The sequence below is a fragment of the Perognathus longimembris genome, chromosome 5 (assembly GCF_023159225.1).
Source record: "Perognathus longimembris pacificus isolate PPM17 chromosome 5, ASM2315922v1, whole genome shotgun sequence".
Lineage (NCBI taxonomy): Eukaryota > Metazoa > Chordata > Mammalia > Rodentia > Heteromyidae > Perognathus > Perognathus longimembris.
This window is the reverse complement of record NC_063165.1, coordinates 32,247,811-32,267,268: the sequence shown is the minus strand read 5'-3', so window position 1 is coordinate 32,267,268 and position 19,458 is coordinate 32,247,811. Positions and strand designations below refer to the sequence as shown.

General features: G+C 38.1%; 1 protein-coding gene across 4 annotated transcripts; it reads right to left on the bottom strand.

Moving 5' to 3' along the window:
* Positions 1–33: 33 nt before the first annotated feature.
* On the bottom strand, positions 34–19,159 carry Tfg (trafficking from ER to golgi regulator). Of its 4 annotated transcripts, none has more exons than XM_048346509.1 (8): positions 19,079–19,159; positions 14,739–14,966; positions 12,878–12,961; positions 10,557–10,703; positions 9,870–10,037; positions 6,401–6,541; positions 4,606–4,704; positions 34–850 (listed from the first exon to the last, which is right to left on the bottom strand). In XM_048346509.1, exons 2-8 carry the CDS (start codon positions 14,920–14,922, stop codon positions 471–473), a joined length of 1,203 nt encoding a protein of 400 aa, XP_048202466.1. In that variant the 5' UTR covers positions 14,923–14,966; positions 19,079–19,159; the 3' UTR covers positions 34–470. The 4 variants fall into 4 exon arrangements, with proteins under 4 accessions (XP_048202466.1, XP_048202464.1, XP_048202467.1 ...); XM_048346507.1 differs by having other exon boundaries at positions 18,939–19,133; XM_048346510.1 differs by having other exon boundaries at positions 6,413–6,541; positions 18,939–19,133.
* Positions 19,160–19,458: the final 299 nt, after the last annotated feature.

The window sequence follows — 19,458 nt, the reverse complement described above, 5'->3', positions numbered from 1 at the left end:
TTTCTTGCATATAAAATATCAAAAGACCACTAATGGATTCAATCACCTTTATTAGCCTATCAATGTTACATTTTATACATAATGTCTAGTCATCTTCTCAAAAAACTCTACTTTAGTACATCACATTATTAGTAAAAAGCCAAGTAAGATGGTAAACCTCAACCTAGCATCTTAATATTCTCTGGACAGGGAAGCTAGAAAGCCAATCACTTCAAACACATTTAAGAGTAGTGTTCCAAAAATAACTAAGAAGTTGCTATATTTTTAAGCAGGGACAGAAACAATTTTGATTTTGGTCTTTCATCGTGTTCTAGTAAATTATACTTTCAATTAACAGCCACAATGATATCATAAAAAATGCTCTGCTTTTTAAATTTGTGAACTTCAATACAAATTAAAATAAAATAGTATTGGAGTCTTTTGGGAGGCAAGTAGCTATCAGGTATATTCATCAGTGTAGCTGAACCTTCTTATCGATAACCAGGTCCAGGCTGGGTATAGCCCTGACCAAAGGGAGGACGATTACGAGCATAAGGGTTAGGCCCACTTGGAGGAGGGGTCATGGTACTCCCAGGAGGTGTAGTAAAACCTGGTCTTGGTTGGTAAGCCCCTGGTTGGCTTGGAGCCATTCCAGGCTGAGAAGCAGGGGCCACTGTATAGTTAGTCGGTTGAGATGTTTGAGTAGTATAAGTTTGTGGAGGATAACCGCTCGCCTGGTACTGCTGTGGTGCTTGAGCAGGCAGTTGTGGCTGACCAGAAAAGGCAGGTGCTGGTGCCTGAGAAGCTGGTAGTTGGCCATATCCTTGGAACTGCTGAGGTTGTTGAGGTCCAGTCTGCTGACTATAACTAGCTGAAAAGGCAAAACAAATAGCACATTTGTCTTGTTCCTCTTTGCAGAGAATTAGCCTTACTGCTATGGACCCAAAGTGATTAAAAATTTAGTAACAGTTCACAAACATTGGGTAACAGATTCCATCATAAAAAATTTCAAGACAAAGTAGTCATTAATGAGGCATCTTCAAGACCTCTAATCTTAAGCTGAAATCACTATATATTTATATTTTCATTATAACTGTTTTAAAAAAAGCCAACTCCTGTTCTAGTTCAATTCCTATCATACACTAGATGGTCAATGACAAATGAAGGAATAATTAATTACTTTCTAGGAAGACCAAAAATGTAAAAGCTAAAAAGTGGATCAGGTTTCAGAGGAGACATCTAACAGCACTAAATAAAAAGACATCGCAGAAAATAAATACTTGTAAATAAAACAATACAAGTACATATATACCAATTCAATGCTTTAAGGCTTATCCACTTTATAACATCTAAATCATATAAGTATAAATACTAAGTACCATTTTCACAATTCTTAGCATCTTTTTTGTTCTTCTGGTTTGGTTATCTGATGATTTTTGCCTTTACAACTAAAATTTTTGATTAATACAGTATAACACACACACACACATATTACGTCACAAAAATCAACATCTATATTTATTATTAACTAGGATGTAATATTCTTTTTAAATAAAGTCTGCTCACTGAAAACTTTATCTCTACCATGAAACACACCTGCAGCTACTTGCAATGAAACCTCTCCATTGACTGGAATCCTGTCAGCATTAAATACCAGATACATAAGACAATTATTAAAATATGTCCAACCCTGCATTGAAAAATAAAAAAGGATTGAATGAATTCGAGTATATTCTGAACTCACCTTGAACCTGGGTTCAAAATTTACTCATGAAAGAAACCTTTATGACATGGTCTATGAACAAAACTGGAAAAGGTCAGGGGGAAAACTGGCAAACCAACAGTGTCAAAGATAGTCCAATATTACCACCAGCACCACTCCACGCAGAAAATTTAGCTACTATTTCCATACCTCCCAAAGTCAAGTTGATAGGACTTAGTGGGATCATAACTACAAAGATGGTCATTTGAGAACTAAAGTTTACTCAGAGTAAAGAAGAACCTGACTAAAATATTAAGAACCAGCTTAGTTATTAACAAGTCAACAATCCAAATATTTTACTCATGGAAACATCAAAATACTGAATATTAATTTGTCATATAATTTTGAATGCCAAATAATTCCTCCTATCCTCTACATAAATCTTTCAAGCTTTATTTTTTACTATATATTTTTTCTTTTTTTAAAAACATGAGTTCAGCTTTATACTGAAAATGTCTACTCCAGTGAGAAGAAAATAAAGAAAAGGCCAAACTGTCTTTTCATCCTGGAAGTTGAAATCTAAACTGTGTTTTTAATTGAACCAGGAAACAAGTCCTTAATTATTGCTCAGAAGATGCAATAATGCTTTCTCATTAACATCCTAGTAGGCCTTTGATCACAATGTGGCAATGCTTCTATGTATTAGTCCCCCTCTATTACCTAACAACAAAAAATAAATGAGTGACTCTGAGTGAAGCATATCAGAAACTGCAAGAAACAAAAAACTTTTAGTATTAGTAAGAAGCCCATGTGTACCCTAAAATATTTACTAGTCTATACTGAAAATGCAAATAGGTTATGGTCCAGCTCCTCCATTTGCAAGAATTAATGGCTACATGTCCTGTGAGAACTCAACCTCATTTTAAAATGAGTGACACAGATCAGTAGCCCCCAACCCTAGCTGCCTATGACCTCTGATGGTTTGAAACTATCAAAGCTGCCAGATACCAGCAGCACAACTATCAATCTACCTGAAATTAGTAATGCTGTTTGAAGCAAGCCAGGGCAGAGATATTTGTGAGCCTCCATCTCAAATCAACCAGCAAAAAGCCAGGCTTTTGCAAGGGCTTTCTTGACCAAGTAAGCTGAACGAGACATGAGGTCTTAGCAACCATAAACAAACAAATTCCCAATCAAATGAAACAAAGTCTATGAGACCTGAACACCCAAAAACTTCTTAGGTAGATTCTCAAACACAGTGAGGACTGAATAGGTCAGATGATAACTAAATCTCTTCTAGACTGGTAGTCTACTTACTGAAAATTACTCTTCCCCAAATATATCTAAGATCCTCAGGTCTCAGCCTTCTGAGTAGCTAAGACTACAGGCATGAGCCACCGGTGCCCAGCTCCATCTATTTTATAAAACACAATGATAGGGCTGGGAATATGGCCTAGTGGAAGAGTGCTTGCCTTGCATATATGAAGCCCTGGGTTCCATTCGTCAGTACCACATAAACAGAAAAAGCTGGAAGTAGCGCTGTGGCTCAAGTGGTAGAGTGCTAGCCTTGAGCAAAAAGAGGCCAGGGACAGTGCTCATGCCCTGAGTTCAAGCCCTAGGACTGGCAAAAAAGAAAAAGAAAAAGTTCTGCCCCTTCTGGGTATATGAACACACACCAGAACATAATGATAAATCTAGGGATCATGGGTCAAGTCAAGTCACTTCATAGGAAATGAAATTCCAAAAAACTATGACGTTGAAATATGTCAAACTCTAATCAATGACAGAATTTTACAGTAGAAGGTGAGAGTTGTAAATTTCTTTATTGGGGGTCAAGTCTGCTGCTTTACTACAAAGAACAAATATTAAATATTGTAGGCTTTGTGGACCATACTATTTCTGTAACTGCTCAACTCTGTCATTCAAGTGCCAAAGTAGCAACAGAAAACAAATAAAGGGAGTTCAAGTGCCCTAATAAATTTAATTCACAAAAAAGGTCAGGGTAGACTTGGATTGTCTTGGATTGTCCCTGTCAGCTAGGAATTGATGACCCTTACTCTTGCTAGTAACAAAAAAACCTCATGAAGTAGAATCTGAATAAGATTCAACTTATATAAATTATTTTGGGGGTGAAGATGTTCAAGTGATAACACAGGTCAAGATGCATTGTGCATATAAACTGCTTTGTTAAAAGGCAAAATTTTAAACATATCACCTAAAATTAAGGTAAGTAAGGGAAGGGGTGGGTTGGGAGGACACATGGGTGCAAGGGGGGGTAGCATTAAGCAAGAGGGGTGACATTAAGCAAGAGGTACTGTATTCATAAACTGTTATGATGAATGGCAAGTCCTTTGTACAACTAAAGATAATAAAAATATTCAAAAAATAAAATTTTTACTGAAACTGAAATTTTGATCTAAAAGATGGATACAAATTCTAATCATACACATATTACTTGAATTATTTTTGGCATTCCTACATATTGTCAAGAGATTTACACTATGTAAGTAGCTCAATTTATTAAAATCGCTTTTCCATGGGGGAGAGAATTAATACTGGGGTACACTGGAATTGTGTTATATGCAAATGATGGAAAATCTTCCATTTTTCTCAGTTCTAAGTCATCCAAGTGGTTAAGTAGGTCATGTTACTTAATAGGCAGCTTTAATTAAATTTTTTATGTTATTCAGAATTATTACTATAGTTATGTCTTATTTGCCTACTGGAAAACTGAAATGTTAATGTACAATAAACATATTTAAGTTAAATATAAAGAAGAAAACAAATTTCCCTTCCCCTAATAAATACTTAATACCTATGATGATAAGGTAAATGATGCAAGTACATAAGAAAACCTTAAAACTTAAGTGAGTACAGAAATCGATAAAAACCCATGAGCCAACTCTCTTTCGCCACCTGCTCACCTGAATACTGAATGCCATATTGCTGAGGTGGCTGGGGTGGAGCCTGGGGCTGCTGTGCAGCATAGCCAGCTTGTTGCTGGTACTGTTGGTAGATCTGCCCTAAAAAGGAAATTGCAAGGAAAAGAGGAGGGTTTCACCTGGAACAATAAAGTATTTTCAAGTATTTACATTCACTGAGTGATCTCACACAAGCCAGGTGCCAGTGGCTCACACCTATAATCCTAGTCACTCAGAAGGCTAAGATCTGAGTTGAGGATTGCAGTTTCCAGCTTGGACAGGAAAAGTCTGTGAGATTTATCTCCAATTAACCACAAAGAGCCAGAAGTGGAACTGCAGTACAAGTACTAGAGCACCAGCCTTGAACAAAAGAACCCAGGGACAGCGCCCAGGCTCTGAGTTCAAGCCCTAGAACTTGCCCCCACCCCCAAATCAACCAAATAAAAGACCACTACACAAGTTTCTTAGCCTTTAAATGTCTGCTCAGATATCATCAAAATGTGTGAGATTAAAGCTCCACGTAGTAGACAACTGTCAGCAATGACTCCAAAGAATTTGCCCTCTAAAAACATTATTCTCTGCAGTAAAAATGTACAAATATACCTCACTTTATTTGGTTTATTTTCTTAAACTACTAACTAACCTATCTCGAAAACTAACACTTGTAAGGCCAGAAGTTTCAGAGGTTTACATATATCTGTCCAAAGTAAACCTTCCGCTATGTGTGTATATGTGCTGATCTCTGATTCATATTCGTTCAATGAACAACTATGAAAGTATCACCACAGAATTTTAAGATTCTATTCCAAAAGTAGTCACTGAATTTAGGCTATAGAGGTTTCTCTGTTTTAATATGACTGATAATCTAATGTCTTGTTTCTGATGCTGAAAATTTATCATACTACCAACTTGATTTTTCGTATGAATAGCTAGAGCACCACCTGGTGTTAGCTATTTTAAAGTGTAATGTATGGTTAACAGTATTAGGAGAGAATGCAAAAGACCAGTAAGTCTTCAGTCATGTTCAGTAGAGTTCCAAGGGTTTCTATGAAGCACCTTAGCTGATGTCCTGAGCTTGTGGTTCCTCACCTTACTTCAAACACAGCAATGACCCCTGTACTGAGCTTAAATATTGGGCTTTCAAATTTATAGTTCAATTTCTATTTTTAGTAAAAATCAAGAGACCAAATTAGTTTATCCAGTCACATTGCTTTGAGAAAATTTTGACTTAAAATGTACTAGTATTTGTCCATTAAAGTCACATTGCTAACTATACAAAAATTGATAATAAAATTATTTTTATTTTAAAATCTTTTTCAATTACAAAAATAGCGTATCAGTTTCCGAGGTGAGGGATAAAATGGTACCTAAGTATTCTGCAAAATCAAGTGTGAAGTTGTTCTTCCTACAGAAGTTTCCACTGAGTAGCGGTATGAATTCTTGCTGATCTATCACTAGGTGTCATTTATATTTACTTTCTAATAACCAGAAGCATATCTGACAAATTGTTTTGTTTCCATAATATCCTATCATGCCAGGTCAATAAGTCAAAGTATTTCTCACACACAAAAAAATCTTTTACAACTGTGTTCACATCATTGCTACATACACAAGGGAATTCCATTACCAATAATGCTTCAAAAAACCTTCAATACACACACCTTCCCACACATGGCACCATTATATTCTACTTGCAGTCTGACTTGTATCTAAGCTGCTGTGTATGTAGGCTGTTCAGGTTCAACTCCTGGTGGGAGAGTTCAGTATACACACCTTCCCACACATAGCTCTATTTTACCTTCAGTCTGACCTGCTTGTGCCTGAGCTGCTGTGTAGGGAGGCTGTTGAGGCTGAACTCCCGATGGGTGAGCAGCTGAGGAAGAGGAAGCAATGCTGTCAGGTGTTCCTGAACGGTCTTCAGTGGGAGCACTGGGTGGTCCTAGATGATCACAAAGTCAATTCAGTACTTTAAGGTCATTCCTCAGAATGCTCAAGTAAAGACTAAAAATTAAAAGTACCACATCACTAATAAAAGACTAAGAATTACAGAACAAATGTGACCATTTACATTAAATCAACACACTTTATTTTCTCCTTTGCTCCAGTCTCAAGAACCCAAAGTTACAAACTGGAAATGCTTCACTATCCTATGTGGAATGCTAAACCCACTAATCTACCCCTTGAAAATACCAAAACTCAGGTCTACAGTGCTAAAATTCCTGTCCAATGTTATCTACTTTGTAGACGAACCACAACTATCAACTTCATCTTCTAACAGGTCTCCACTGTCCATAAATTAAGTTCAATCCCCCTCCCAAAGTATTCAAGGTTCCAGACATTTCTCACAAAATTGTTTATATTCTCCTCCTTAAGCTAAATTATCTATCCCTACTCTCGCATTATATCTAACAATTTTTGGCCTATATTTCATTTATCACTCTTACTTCCATTATATATTTAAAAATATGACATTCCTTAAAATCCACTTATAATCCCACACTTCTAAGTCTGTCTAATGTATAAATTCTTTATTAGATCATTAATTTCTAAATACTTTACTTTTATTATGATCCAAATGGACTTCTACTTATTATTTCTAAACAGGTCACTCTTTCCACCTTAGGTTATGAGTTCTTTTGGTCATACTCCTCTTTTCTTTTCTGTTAAGATTCACAAAGCCTTGCATGCTAAATAAATTATATATGCAGCCACAAGTTCTTCCAGGATAACAAACAAAGGAATGAATGAGAAAATCTTCCACAGTTACAATACTATGGCAGTCAAGGAATAGAATATTCTAAAGATAGGTCTTTTTCCTTTGAGTTTTTTTTTTTTTTAAAAAAAAACAACATTCAGATGAGTTGTTAAAAGTACAGGCTTTGCATTTGAATTACTTCCTTTTGAATACAAGAGCTGACATTATGAGCACTGACTCTGGGCATACTCTTCATCTCTTTCTGTGCCTCAGGTTACTCGTCTATAAAACAATATGATTGTTCTTAGTTCCTAAGGTTACTGTATGCATGGAAGATAGGTTACAGAAAATGCTTATAAAAATGATTCTACAGCAAAAAGATTTTAAAGTTGTCCCATGTTAAGTACTTGCTATTAGCAGAATAATTTCTTTAGAGCAGTCCTTTATCTCTTCCATTAGTACATCCTCAGATATTACCAACTGTTATACTTTATAACAAAAATGTTCCCCAATGGCCAATGGTTTTGGCTCCTGGGAAGTGATTAAATCACAAGGACAATGGATTAATCCACCAATGAGTTCCTAATCTGATGGGCTATTATGAGGTGATAGAAAATTTAGGAGTGGGCCCAGACTCTTCATTCTTTCTGTCAGATTCATAAGACCTAGCATTCTAGAGCTGGAAAGTGGCTTAGCGGTAGAGTGCTTGCCTAGCATGCATGAAGCCCTGGGTTCGATTCCTCAGCACCACATAAACAGAAAAAGCTGGAAGTAGCACTGTGGCTCAAAAGGTAGATCACTAGCCTTGAGCAAAAAGAAGCCAGGGACAGTGTTTAGGCCCTGAGTTGGAGCCCAGGACTGGCAAAAAAAAAAAAAAAAAAAAAAAGATCTAGCATCCTAAGGAATATCTTGTCCATGACTCCTAGGCTCACCATGAGGTGAGCAGTCACCTCCTCCTGCCACCATCATTTTCTTCCTTATCTCGGGCCCACGTTGGGCCCACGTGGGCCCACGTACTAAATGGAATTCACAAGAATATGTACTGAAACCATGAGCCAAAAAAACAAAAAAAACCCTCTTCCCCTTTCAATTGATTTTCTCAGGTATTTTATCACTGTAACTGAAGCCAATGAGAACCTATACTATATTATAGTAATGGTAATGCAGAAAAAAAATAAGTAGTTACCAGAGAAAAGTGAGTAACTTTCTACACAGAAAAGGACATTTACCTATTTCTCCTACAGAAGACACTATACTATTATCCTAAAAGTATCTTTTACTTTCTTTCTTCCATAAAATAACAAATTATTAATTACTCAGCTTATCTTTGTAATATTTCATCCCTTCTTCTCATTTCCATATTTACTGTGCTACCTAAGGTTTTTAAATCATACTACAAAAGTACCCCGGGCTATTGTCTATGTACATGCAGTTTTCCTCACTATAAATCAACACACAAAGAAAGCTTCTAGAATGTTGCTAAACGTAACTCAAGGCAGTGTGACGTAAGGGGCCAAAGAAAAGTAGAAAAGGCAGAGATTAGAGAGATAAGAGATGGAAGATGAGAATCAGTGGGGACAGGGGTTCCAAGTCTCTCTGGCACTGGGACACAAGTCCTCACAAACAAGCATACTTATTTGAGTTTACACAAAGAAGATTATCATGGATACATGTAAAACACAAAGCATCTATATGAATACTACATTCAGACCTAAAACAGAGTTTGTGAGAGACACTGGTTCCCTTATTCTTTTGAGACAGGAGACTGCTGCCCAGGCAAAGTCCAGACACTGTCAACTTATCTAGTCCAAGGTTAAGCTGTGAAGGTCTTTTGTCCAGCCTACAAGGTTCCCAGCACAGTTACTAGCTTAAGGAAAAGGGCGGGGCACTCCAGTCTCTTCACCCTCTCCAGGGCTGTGTGTTTTGGCCCTTCCATAGCTAGCTCTCAGAATGCCAAGTATGTCAGAGCAACACCCCAACCTCTCTAACCTTTTACAGGTTTCACAGCTCAGTTTCAGAGTTCCCTATGCTAGAAAAAATAGCCTTCAAGTAGTGTAAATCACAAGTAATATAAATCTAGTCTAGTATATGTTACATTTAAATAAGATATTTCAAACTTAATCATTTGTCTCCTCAGAATTTTACACAATAGTGAATAATTCCATGAAACTTTCAACATTAAAGGCTTTCCTTACTAAGCAATATAAATAGAAATATGTTTACTTGTAAATTTCTGCAAGGTAAGAAAATAAAAATATAGCAAGTTTAACCTAAATCCTTATTTATATTTTAAAACTTTATATTTATTCTAATGAAGTTTGCTTAAAGCAAACAGTAGTTATTCTTTAAAGAGGAGGGTGCTACTGACTAGGAAAGGACAAAAGAAAGCTCTCTGGAGTACTGAATCTTGGATTTAGTCAGTGTTGGACATTTTGATATATACTATAGAAGAATGTACTGAAATAAGCCTTAAGATTTGTACACTTCATTATATCCAAGTTAGTCTTCAATAAAGAGAGAAGGGAAGAAAAGAAGGTAGTAAAAGATGAAAAGGAAGTAGGGACTATCTTACCTGAAACCTGATCATCTGTTAAGCCAAATGCTGACATGACATTTTTATTGATTTCATCTTGGTTTTTCAAAGGATCAAAAGCTGACATACTTGCTGCCATAACTTGAGTAGACTGCTTTCCAGAAGAATCAGAAGTGGCAGACTTTTCTTCCCTACCATCCACAGCATCTGTAAGATTAGAGGAATAAGCAAGAACTTATTTCTATTTTATCTATACTCAACAAAGCCTAAAAGACAGGTAAATATTTATGTGTGTGTGTATATATATATATATATATATATATATACACACAAAAAAAAATATTATCTGGGTTGTTAAGAACAAGGTAGCTATAATCCTAGCTAACTCAGGAGGCTGAGATCTAGAGGGCCAATGTTCAAGAGTAGTGTAAACAAAACTTCAGAACTCCCATCTTAATCATAAAAAAAGGTAAAAATAAATTAAAAGGTGAAGGTTCAATTCAAGTGATAGGGCACCAGTTTGAGCAAGAAAGCTCACTGTTCAGAGTGTGAGGTACTGAGTTCAAGCTATGGTACACTTACACACACACAGTTGAGTGTGAGGTACTGAGTTCAAGCTATGGTACATACACACACACACACCATGCACGTGGGCGTGCAGAAAACAATATATGCAAAAAGAATTGTAAGAAGAATAAACCATCCACAAATGCACTCAGTGCTTACCATTATCAGGAATACTGGTAGAAGGGCCTGGCTCTCCAGGAGGTTCCAAGCTATCCAATAAGCGATTTACTTTATTTCGAAGCTCAATCAGCTCTCGACGAAGATATTTCACCTGACTTGATTCAAGGGGTCTTGGCTGGCCATTAACTGAAATAAAAATAATAATTTGCTTAAACATTAGAGATATTCTTGTGTATCAACAGAAAAGGTCAATAACCTTAAAAACTACTACAATGAACTTGATAAAAGTAGAAATGAAATATTATTGTAAAATAACAAAATATTAGTGTTTTTTGAGTTTTTTACTAACAAGTTAAAAAACAGTATGTAGTTCTTGATGCTAGGTAAGTTTATTGACTACATTAGTAAAAAAAGATTTACTAGAACTCAACTATTATAATTTAAAACTTAATGACACTCTATTTTCATGGAACTATTAAATAGAAATTATGTAACTTTTCCCCATGGTACAAATTTTCATTCAAAACTAATACTTCAGCTATGTCAAGAGCCCTATTTGACTTTTTTGGGGGTCCAGGGCTAGTCTGTGCTGTAATCAGCCTACTTATGCCTCCCCATGTAACTGAGATTATGAACATGAGCAACTGTACCTGATCCAGTATTCCTGAAATAATATATTAAAGTACCTTATTCTACATGTGAATTTAAAGGCACAATTGACTATAATAATTGACTATATTATAAGCCCTTTTACCTACTTTTGACTTAAACTAAAATAACTGATCTGAATAGTAATCCATTAAAAATGCATGTAGAACTTATGAATCTACATCAAAACTGTCCTTTCAAGAAGATACTTCAAGAGGCAAATATCAGTGATAAAAATGTTTTATTGCCAGGTGACAGTGGCTCATACCTGTAATCTTAGCTATTCAGGAGGCTGAAATTTGAGAATCACAGTTCAAAGCCAGGTTGGGCAGGAAAGCCTGAGACTCTTAATTTCAACCAACCACCAAAGCCAGATGTGAAACTGTAGCTCAAAGGGTAGAACACTAGACTTTGGCAAAAAAAAGCTCAAGGACAATGCCCAGTCCCTGAGGTCAAGACCCAGAACAGACACAAGAAAAAAAAACTCACTTCCAGCTTGCTCAGTCCTTAGAACTCAGCCTCCTGAGTAGCTACCATTACAGGCTTGAGACACTGGCACCCAGCTGGTTGTTTTGTTTTTGTTTTTTAAATAAAGATAACATTAACCTCATTCCATTTTGTCCAAATGCATTTTAATCGATTGCAAAATATGAAATCCTTCACTCATCCACCAATACTGTCAACTCGGCAAAAGTACTGAAGTTAATTTTAAAAAAAGGATGGGGGACTGAAGGTATGAGGCTGAAGTGACAGAGTCTCAGGTGTTGTACCTTGGGTGAAGGTCAAGTTATCTCCTTTACCTTATATACCCGGCCAACAGTAGTTATTTTAGATTCAATATTGTAAAATAATAAATTTTTAAATTAAACTTTTATTTTCATAGGACTTGAAGTTAGGGTGTAGCCCTTTGGGCCAGAGCTCTACCACTTTGAGCCACAGTTCCACTTCATATTTTCTGGTGGTTAATTGGAGATGAGTCTCATAAACTTTTCTAACCACATTTGGCTTTGATCTATGATCCTCAGATCTCAGCCTTTAAGTATGTAGCTAGGATTAAAGTCATGAGCCACTAGCACCTGGAGATTATGCCACTTTTTGTAATCATTTCTACCATGTCTATTAAACACTCTATCTTATAAATAACTGGATCTAAGGAAAGATCTAAAAGACTAAAAGGTTGTATATGTTCTTATCAAAACTATCTTCTGTCTTTAAGAAGTAATATATAAAATATCAGGCTTATAGATTAAGCTATGAGAATAAGTAAAAGCATCTAAGAGGATAATTATAAATTTTTAGAAAACACAAAGGAAGTTTTAACCCTGTAATCATTTTTACTCTAATACATTGAAACAAATGGCACATATTGCTATTTAGGGTAACTTAGACATAGAATTTAAAACATGTCTACTTTTCTAGACTAATTTCTCAAAAACACAAACAGCCCCAAAATTTTGTGACTAAATTAAACCTAAATACTCTATTACAGATTTTTAAGTTACACTTTATTTGAAAAATAATCTTAACTATTCTTACTGAATTAAAACTTTTATTATTTTCTTAAAATAAGAAATTGTCAAGTAATTTAAAACCTACAAATGAAAATTAATTTAATCACCTTTAAAATGTTATTACTTCATTCTCAAAAAGACAAAAGACAAAAACGTAATAATAAAATGAACAATAAATTTATTAGGAAATTTTCCACTTACCAAATAATGTCAGTTTCAGTATCCTACTACATTGAATTGCAAAGGAAAGGTCAGAACTATCAAAAATTGTTATAAGATCTCCATCTGGAATGAAAAATTTTTCAGATTTTTAGCAACAGAAACTAAGCCATACATAAATTTTAAAAGTGCAGTTTAAATTGTTGAGCATAATTACAACCTCCCACAAAATTTTGAACACTAAAGATCCTTTAGGAAAGATACATTTGTTCTAAAAAATACTAAGTCAATTTTGCTTATTACTCTTATAGAGGGAAAGTCATATAAAACAATAACTCAGGCTTGTACAAAAGGTTTGACTAAGTACTTTAATGAAAGTAGGCAGTGTACTGTTTTATGTCACTGACCATTTTGACACTAAGATGAAAACTATCAACCCTCCTTGGAAAAAAATACATATAGAAAATAGGAGTGAATACTGAACACTGAAATCCCCTAGATCCCAGGGACAAACAACAGTACAATTAGCATATCAATTGCACAATTCAATGCTTTCAAAAGGCTAGGGGAAAAATGCTCTCTAGAGAAAATAAAAGCAGAAAAGTTGCCACCAACAATGCAGGGTACTTTCAAACAGTTGGGAGAGTTTTGTCCTTGGGAGGCCAAGCAGCTGCTCCAATATGCTATGCTACACTCATTCTAAAACTGATTCGGCAGGTTTCATTTTTAACAAAAGCAGCAATAGAGGCCAGAACGGAGTACTTCCTAATTGTTTTTTTCTTCTAACTATACCCACTTCCTTGTAACATACATGTCTAATGTTTCATTCTCAAGGATTCCACTCAAACATTTTTAAGAAAGTAGTAATGTAAACAGAAGTTTCAAAACAATTTGTCTTTTCCTGAATCCTGTAACAGAAACACAGTTCTTCTGACAGCAGATTTTTTTCTGAGCCACTTGTCTAGTGTGCAATGCAAACTACAAGAGACAAATATATAAATAGGACCTAAAACATTTTTTTTAAATGGCATAAAAAAGAAATATGTGGAAGGAAGCTAGATGTGGAGGGCAAAATTCAGCTGTGAGCATAGCCCAAAGCTAAGGATCTATAAACTGCATCCTTCCCTGTTTTTACAGAGCTGTGAATGAAAATGGACTTTATATATTTTAAGAGGTTGTAAAAAGAACAAACTGTGACTAGACAGAGGCCTTATGTGATCCATACAACTACAACATTTATTTTCTGATCCTTTATCTAAATAGGGAGTTAGGAGAAAAGGGAGTCATTGAGAAAAGCTGTTTCAGGAAAGAACAAATTCTCTCAAAGTGACATAAAAGTGGCCCCTCAACTACAATGAAGTCTGGGGGGAAGTGGGGCCAATCCAATTAAAAACGGGCAAAAGAACACAGAATAGACTTTAAAAATTAGACTTTAAACATTAGGGACTGAATCCTAGTTAATTGGAGGTGCTAGTAGTTAATTTGGAGGTGATATCAGGAATATCATGGTTTGAGGCCAGGCTACGCAAAAAAGTATAAAAACCCCTTATCAATAGTATCTTGGCGCAATGGCTTATACCTGATACCTGATCTTAGCTATGAGGGAAGCTAACCAGAGAAGGATCTGGATTTCAGGCTAGACTGAGCAGAAAAGTTCACAAAACTCCATCTCAATGGCATAGTAGCACAAATATGTCATCCTAGCCATGGTATGAATCCATGCCATGGAACAGAAGGATCACATCACAGTACAGGTTTACACCCAGGCAGGAATGTGACCAATCTCAAAAACAAACAGCACAAAATGGGGCTAGAGGTGTAAATCTGTGGTAGAGCACTGGCTATCAAGCTCAAGGCCCAGGCTAAAAACTCAACACTTCAAACATAAGAAACCTTCTCTTACCTTCATCTTTATACTTTATTGTAACTTCATCATTACTGAGAAGTTTTCCTCTGAAAACTCTTTGCATCATTAGCACTAATTCATCATAAGTAATATCTTCATTATGAATGGGAATTCGCCGAATATCTTCCCCAAGTTGAGCTTTAATAATTAGCTTTCCACTTAGGTCCAACTGTCCATTCATGGTGGACTCCAGGATGGTCTATTTACACAACTCTAGGGAAAAAACTGGTAAAAATAGTTTCAATGATTAAAACATGTTAAAAGTTGAAAGCAGAGATCATATTTAAAAAATGGCCTTCAAGAGTCATTGTCAGGCTGGGAACATGGCCTAGTGGCAAGAGTGCTTGCCTCCTATACATGAAGCCCCGGGTTCAATTCCTCAGCACCACATACTTAGAAACGGCCAGAAGTGGCACTGTGGCTCAAGTGGTAAAGTGCTAGCCTTGAGCAAAAAGAAGCCAGGGATAGTGCTCAGGCCCTGAGTTCAAGGCCCAGGACTGGCAAAGAAAAAAAAAGTCATTGTCCCACTATTACCATATTTATGTTAAAAGTTTGGAGGTAACCTTGTTATGAATATAGTAAGTTATACTATTATTATATTACTAACACTTTTAATTGCATCTCCCATTACTATTTAGACTTCTGATTCATCTCAAAGCAAATTCATGATGCTTGTGCCTCCAAACATTCCTAATAATTCTGTCCACATTAGAGCTTTCTTTACTCAAAACAAAAAGGTTTCATTCATTCCTTTTTCTGACACCTTACACCCAAAATGCCAACATATCCAGTAGCTGTTACTATTAAAATATCCTGGAATCCAACCAACTCCATATTTTCACTACTATTAACTTGACCCAATAATATCTAAATTATTACAAAATATTTAACTGGTCTGCCTGTTTTTCACCTTGGCTCACTTTTGACAGTCTCAACATATCAATTATGCAGTTAAATAAAATCTGATGTCACTCCTTTTTTTTTTTTTTTTGGCCAGTCCTGAGCCTTGGATTCAGGGGCTAAGCACTGTCCCTGGCTTTTTGCTCAAGGCTAGCACTCTGCCACTTGAGCCACAGCACCCCTTCTGGCCATACATGTGGTGCTGGGGAATCGAATCCAGGGCTTCATATATAGGAGGCAAGCACTCTTTCCACTAGGCCATATCCCCAGCCCCTGGATTCTCATTTCTTTCTTTTTTTTGGCCAGTCCTGGGCCTTGGACTCAGGGCCTGAGCACTGTCCCTGGCTTCTTCCCACTCAAGGCTAGCACTCTGCCACTTGAGCCACAGCACCCCTTCTGGCCATACATGTGGTGCTGGGGAATCGAATCCAGGGCTTCATATATAGGAGGCAAGCACTCTTTCCACTAGGCCATATCCCCAGCCCCTGGATTCTCATTTCTTTCTTTTTTTTGGCCAGTCCTGGGCCTTGGACTCAGGGCCTGAGCACTGTCCCTGGCTTCTTCCCACTCAAGGCTAGCACTCTGCCACTTGAGCCACAGCACGGCTTCTGGCCGTTTTCTGTATATGTGGTGCTGGGGAATCGAACCTAGGGCCTCGTGTATCCGAGGCAGCCACTCTTGCCACTAGGCTATATCCCCAGCCCTGGATTCTCATTTCTAAAAGCAAAACCTACAAGGTCATGAGCTAACCTGGAGCCCAAGGCCAGTATTTAACTTCATCTCCTATTTCTTTTCCTTGTCTACCTTGGTACATCAATGCCTAAAGTTCTTTCAACTCAAGGCTTTGCACTTATCTTTGCCTTGAACTCTTTTCACATCCTTCACATGACTCAGAACCCTAATCAGTCATTTTCTCAAAAATGGCTCTCCTGTCACCATCTTTCTACTCTGCTATAATTTTAAGACATTTAACATTATCAATATTAAAATGTTATCTTTATCATCTTTTCCACTAGAAAGTATGCAGTATTTTGAGTGTTCTATCCCCAGAACCTAGAAAAGTGCCTAACACACTAGACAGTCATTCAAAAAATACTGAGACACACATATGAACATAAAAATGGAGCTTCATATTTTTCTCTGAGTTCTTATAAATATATTCTGTTTCTTACTTGGGGATTTGAGAAGACAAATGAGTTATACTCTTAAGTGTTCTAACAAGACTATCCACTATGTAATTCCATTATCATCTCAATCCATCCCACCGTAATCAGATAGAGTATGTGTAACTGGACTGCACATTTTATGAAAAGAGACAGTATCAGAGATGTAGCCACTAAATACTAGATTGCTCCTGAATTTTCCCTTCTCAAGTTGTAGTTTCATCTTATTTCAGACTATTCAGTATGGTTATACTATAATGCCTACAATCTTTCAAAATATTATCTATGGTCTTCAGTAGTTTAAATTATCACTACAAAATAGCAAAGAATATACTTAGAACCTAAAAAAGGGTTAATTTCTCCTCTGAATACCAAGTAATTCCTGAATGGTAATCTGTGATCACTGAGCATTTTCTTACCATACCTAACAGTTCTGCCTCAAGCAAAGAACCTCTCAGGGTTGTTATCCTACAACCTCCTACTGGGAACACTTTGGTTTCAACCTCCCACTTGGACTACAAGTATCATTGTTTCTTCCTTTCAAATTTTTATATTATCAACATCAGCACACTTCTCCACACTCTATCCTCATGAATGTGTAAAAGTACTCACCTGCCTCCCAAACTCTTCAAAATGTTCTTATGAACTAATTTCTTCACAACTATTACATTCAAATAAATGTTCTAATATTCCTCATGTAAATTCTGCTAATCGTTTAATCTATTACTTAAGTGAATATTCTAGATTTCTTCACTATCTTCTGGCCAGCATATGTTTTATTAATAAATGAATAAGAAAGTTCCAACACCAAATGCACTTACTTTGCATATTTGGCATATACTCGATATGTACTCAGAGGTGGGGTTTTCAGTTCTCATGAGCCTAAAAAATTAAGTTCTACTCTTATCTGCCATGTCTACCTGCAAATTCAATTTTGGCATTCTTAGTAATTGTAAATATCACTTGTTCTTTGCTAAGGCTGACTCCGGTTTTTGTCATCTTCTACTCGGGGTAAATACACAAGTACCAAAAAGTGTGCAACTAAATTTCACTCTCAAGAAAAAGCTTAACACTCAAGAAAAAGTTAACACTTGTGTTAACTCAGACCCTCTTACAAGTAGTTCCTAGACATTTTCTTCTACCTACTCCTTACTCTGCCCTCCTTACTCCTTTTCAAGTCCAGAAATGACTCAGCCACTAACTTACATTCCAACCAGGACAATTTCCTGGATATTGGGAATACACTGGCAGGCCCAAAGACTGCCATTTGCACTACAATCCAGGTTCAGTAGACAAAAGTCTAGCTTCACTTAACCTAAGGGTAAAACCCTAATCAAACAGTTGCTTAAGGCACCTCCTGGGGTTAGTAGTTTCCTTCAAGAAATCCTAAAGCAAACACACCCTTAAAGACTCGAAAGACTGCAAGAAGCCTCAAAAATCTGCCAGACCTGAGCAGCACAGGCAGTATCAAGACAAAAATTTGCAATGCTTGCTAGGTGACTTCAAGTCCTTCTCCAAGGCTCGCTTAAGATTTGTAGGAGTTCTTAAGGGATTCTGCACATACAGTATTTAATACAGTGCTCACAGAAGTAAACTCTTAAAGGTTAGCAATCACCGACGATGTAAGATTTGAGTTGGGCTGTAAAGGCATTAGATCACGCGGTTCTTTCCTCTCTTATGACCCTCAATGAACTGAAGCCCACCAGGTTACCCTTTTCAGTCGGCCCCCCCATCCCTCCAGAGGTTAGGAACCTATCATTACAGGCCGCCCTAAGTTCCTCCTTTCCCCCTCCAGCAGTCCATCCATTTAGGGTCTGGGAGAGCCAGCAGTAAGGCCCTTGATGATCCCAAAGGCCCAACCAGGAGCTAGGGGGGCCGCCTCCAAGTCTCCGTGGGGAGCGGCCTCTCCCCTCTCCACCCTTCCCCTCCCCCTCCCCCTCAGCGGTCCCTTCCCCCGCGCGAGGCCCCGTCCGACCTCACTGCCCTCCCCGCCCCCTCCCCTCCCCTTTCCCCTAAAGCGGCCCACCCCACCCCAGCCCACCCTCCCAGCGCAGGGCGGCCCGAGCGCGGCCTTCCGAGCGCTTCCTCAACTCCCACCCTCCTCCGCGGGCGGCCCGGCCCCCAGCGGCCTCACCAGCTTGGAGGCCGCCGCCTCTACGCGGGTCTCCACCGACCCCAGCGACGCGAGGCCGCCGCCGCCGCTGGACTAGGGGACGTCGCACGGAGGCTGCGGCCTCAGGGCCCCCGCTCGGTTACGTTCCGCGGCAGCCTCACCAGCTCTCAAGCTCCTGCAGGCCCCGGCCAATCGCACGGAACCACCAAGCCTTGCGACAGCCTGGGCCCAGTACGTGGCAGGTGGGGGAAAAAGAGGGGCGGGAAGAAGAGGGAGGAAAAAGTCCTTTCGCCCCGCCCCAATATGAGCGGACCCGTCCAACGCGCTTGCGCAGCGGCGAGGTGGCTGGAAAGGACCGGCTTGGTCCGGCGAGGGCCCTGGGCTTCCTCGCGGGACGACCGGGCGTAGGAAGTAGGAGCCGAGGATGCGCATGCGCGGGGCGTGACCGGCACTTCCGGTGTTCCTGAAAGCGAGTATTTCCCGTCTCTCGCCCGTGGGCGGGGCGTAGTTTGCAATTCTAGATTTTCTATTGGGGGGGCGG

Coding starts and splice junctions, on each gene's coding strand:
- Tfg (XM_048346509.1), bottom strand. CDS start 14,922: ATGAATGGACAGTTGGACCTAAGTGGAAAGCTAATTATTAAAGCTCAA. Junction 6,542..9,869: donor AACAGATGATCAGGTTTCAG/GTAAGATAGTCC, acceptor GTGATCATCTAG/GACCACCCAGTGCTCCCACT. Junction 4,705..6,400: donor ACAAGCAGGTCAGACTGAAG/GTAAAATAGAGC, acceptor TTTCCTTTTTAG/GGCAGATCTACCAACAGTAC.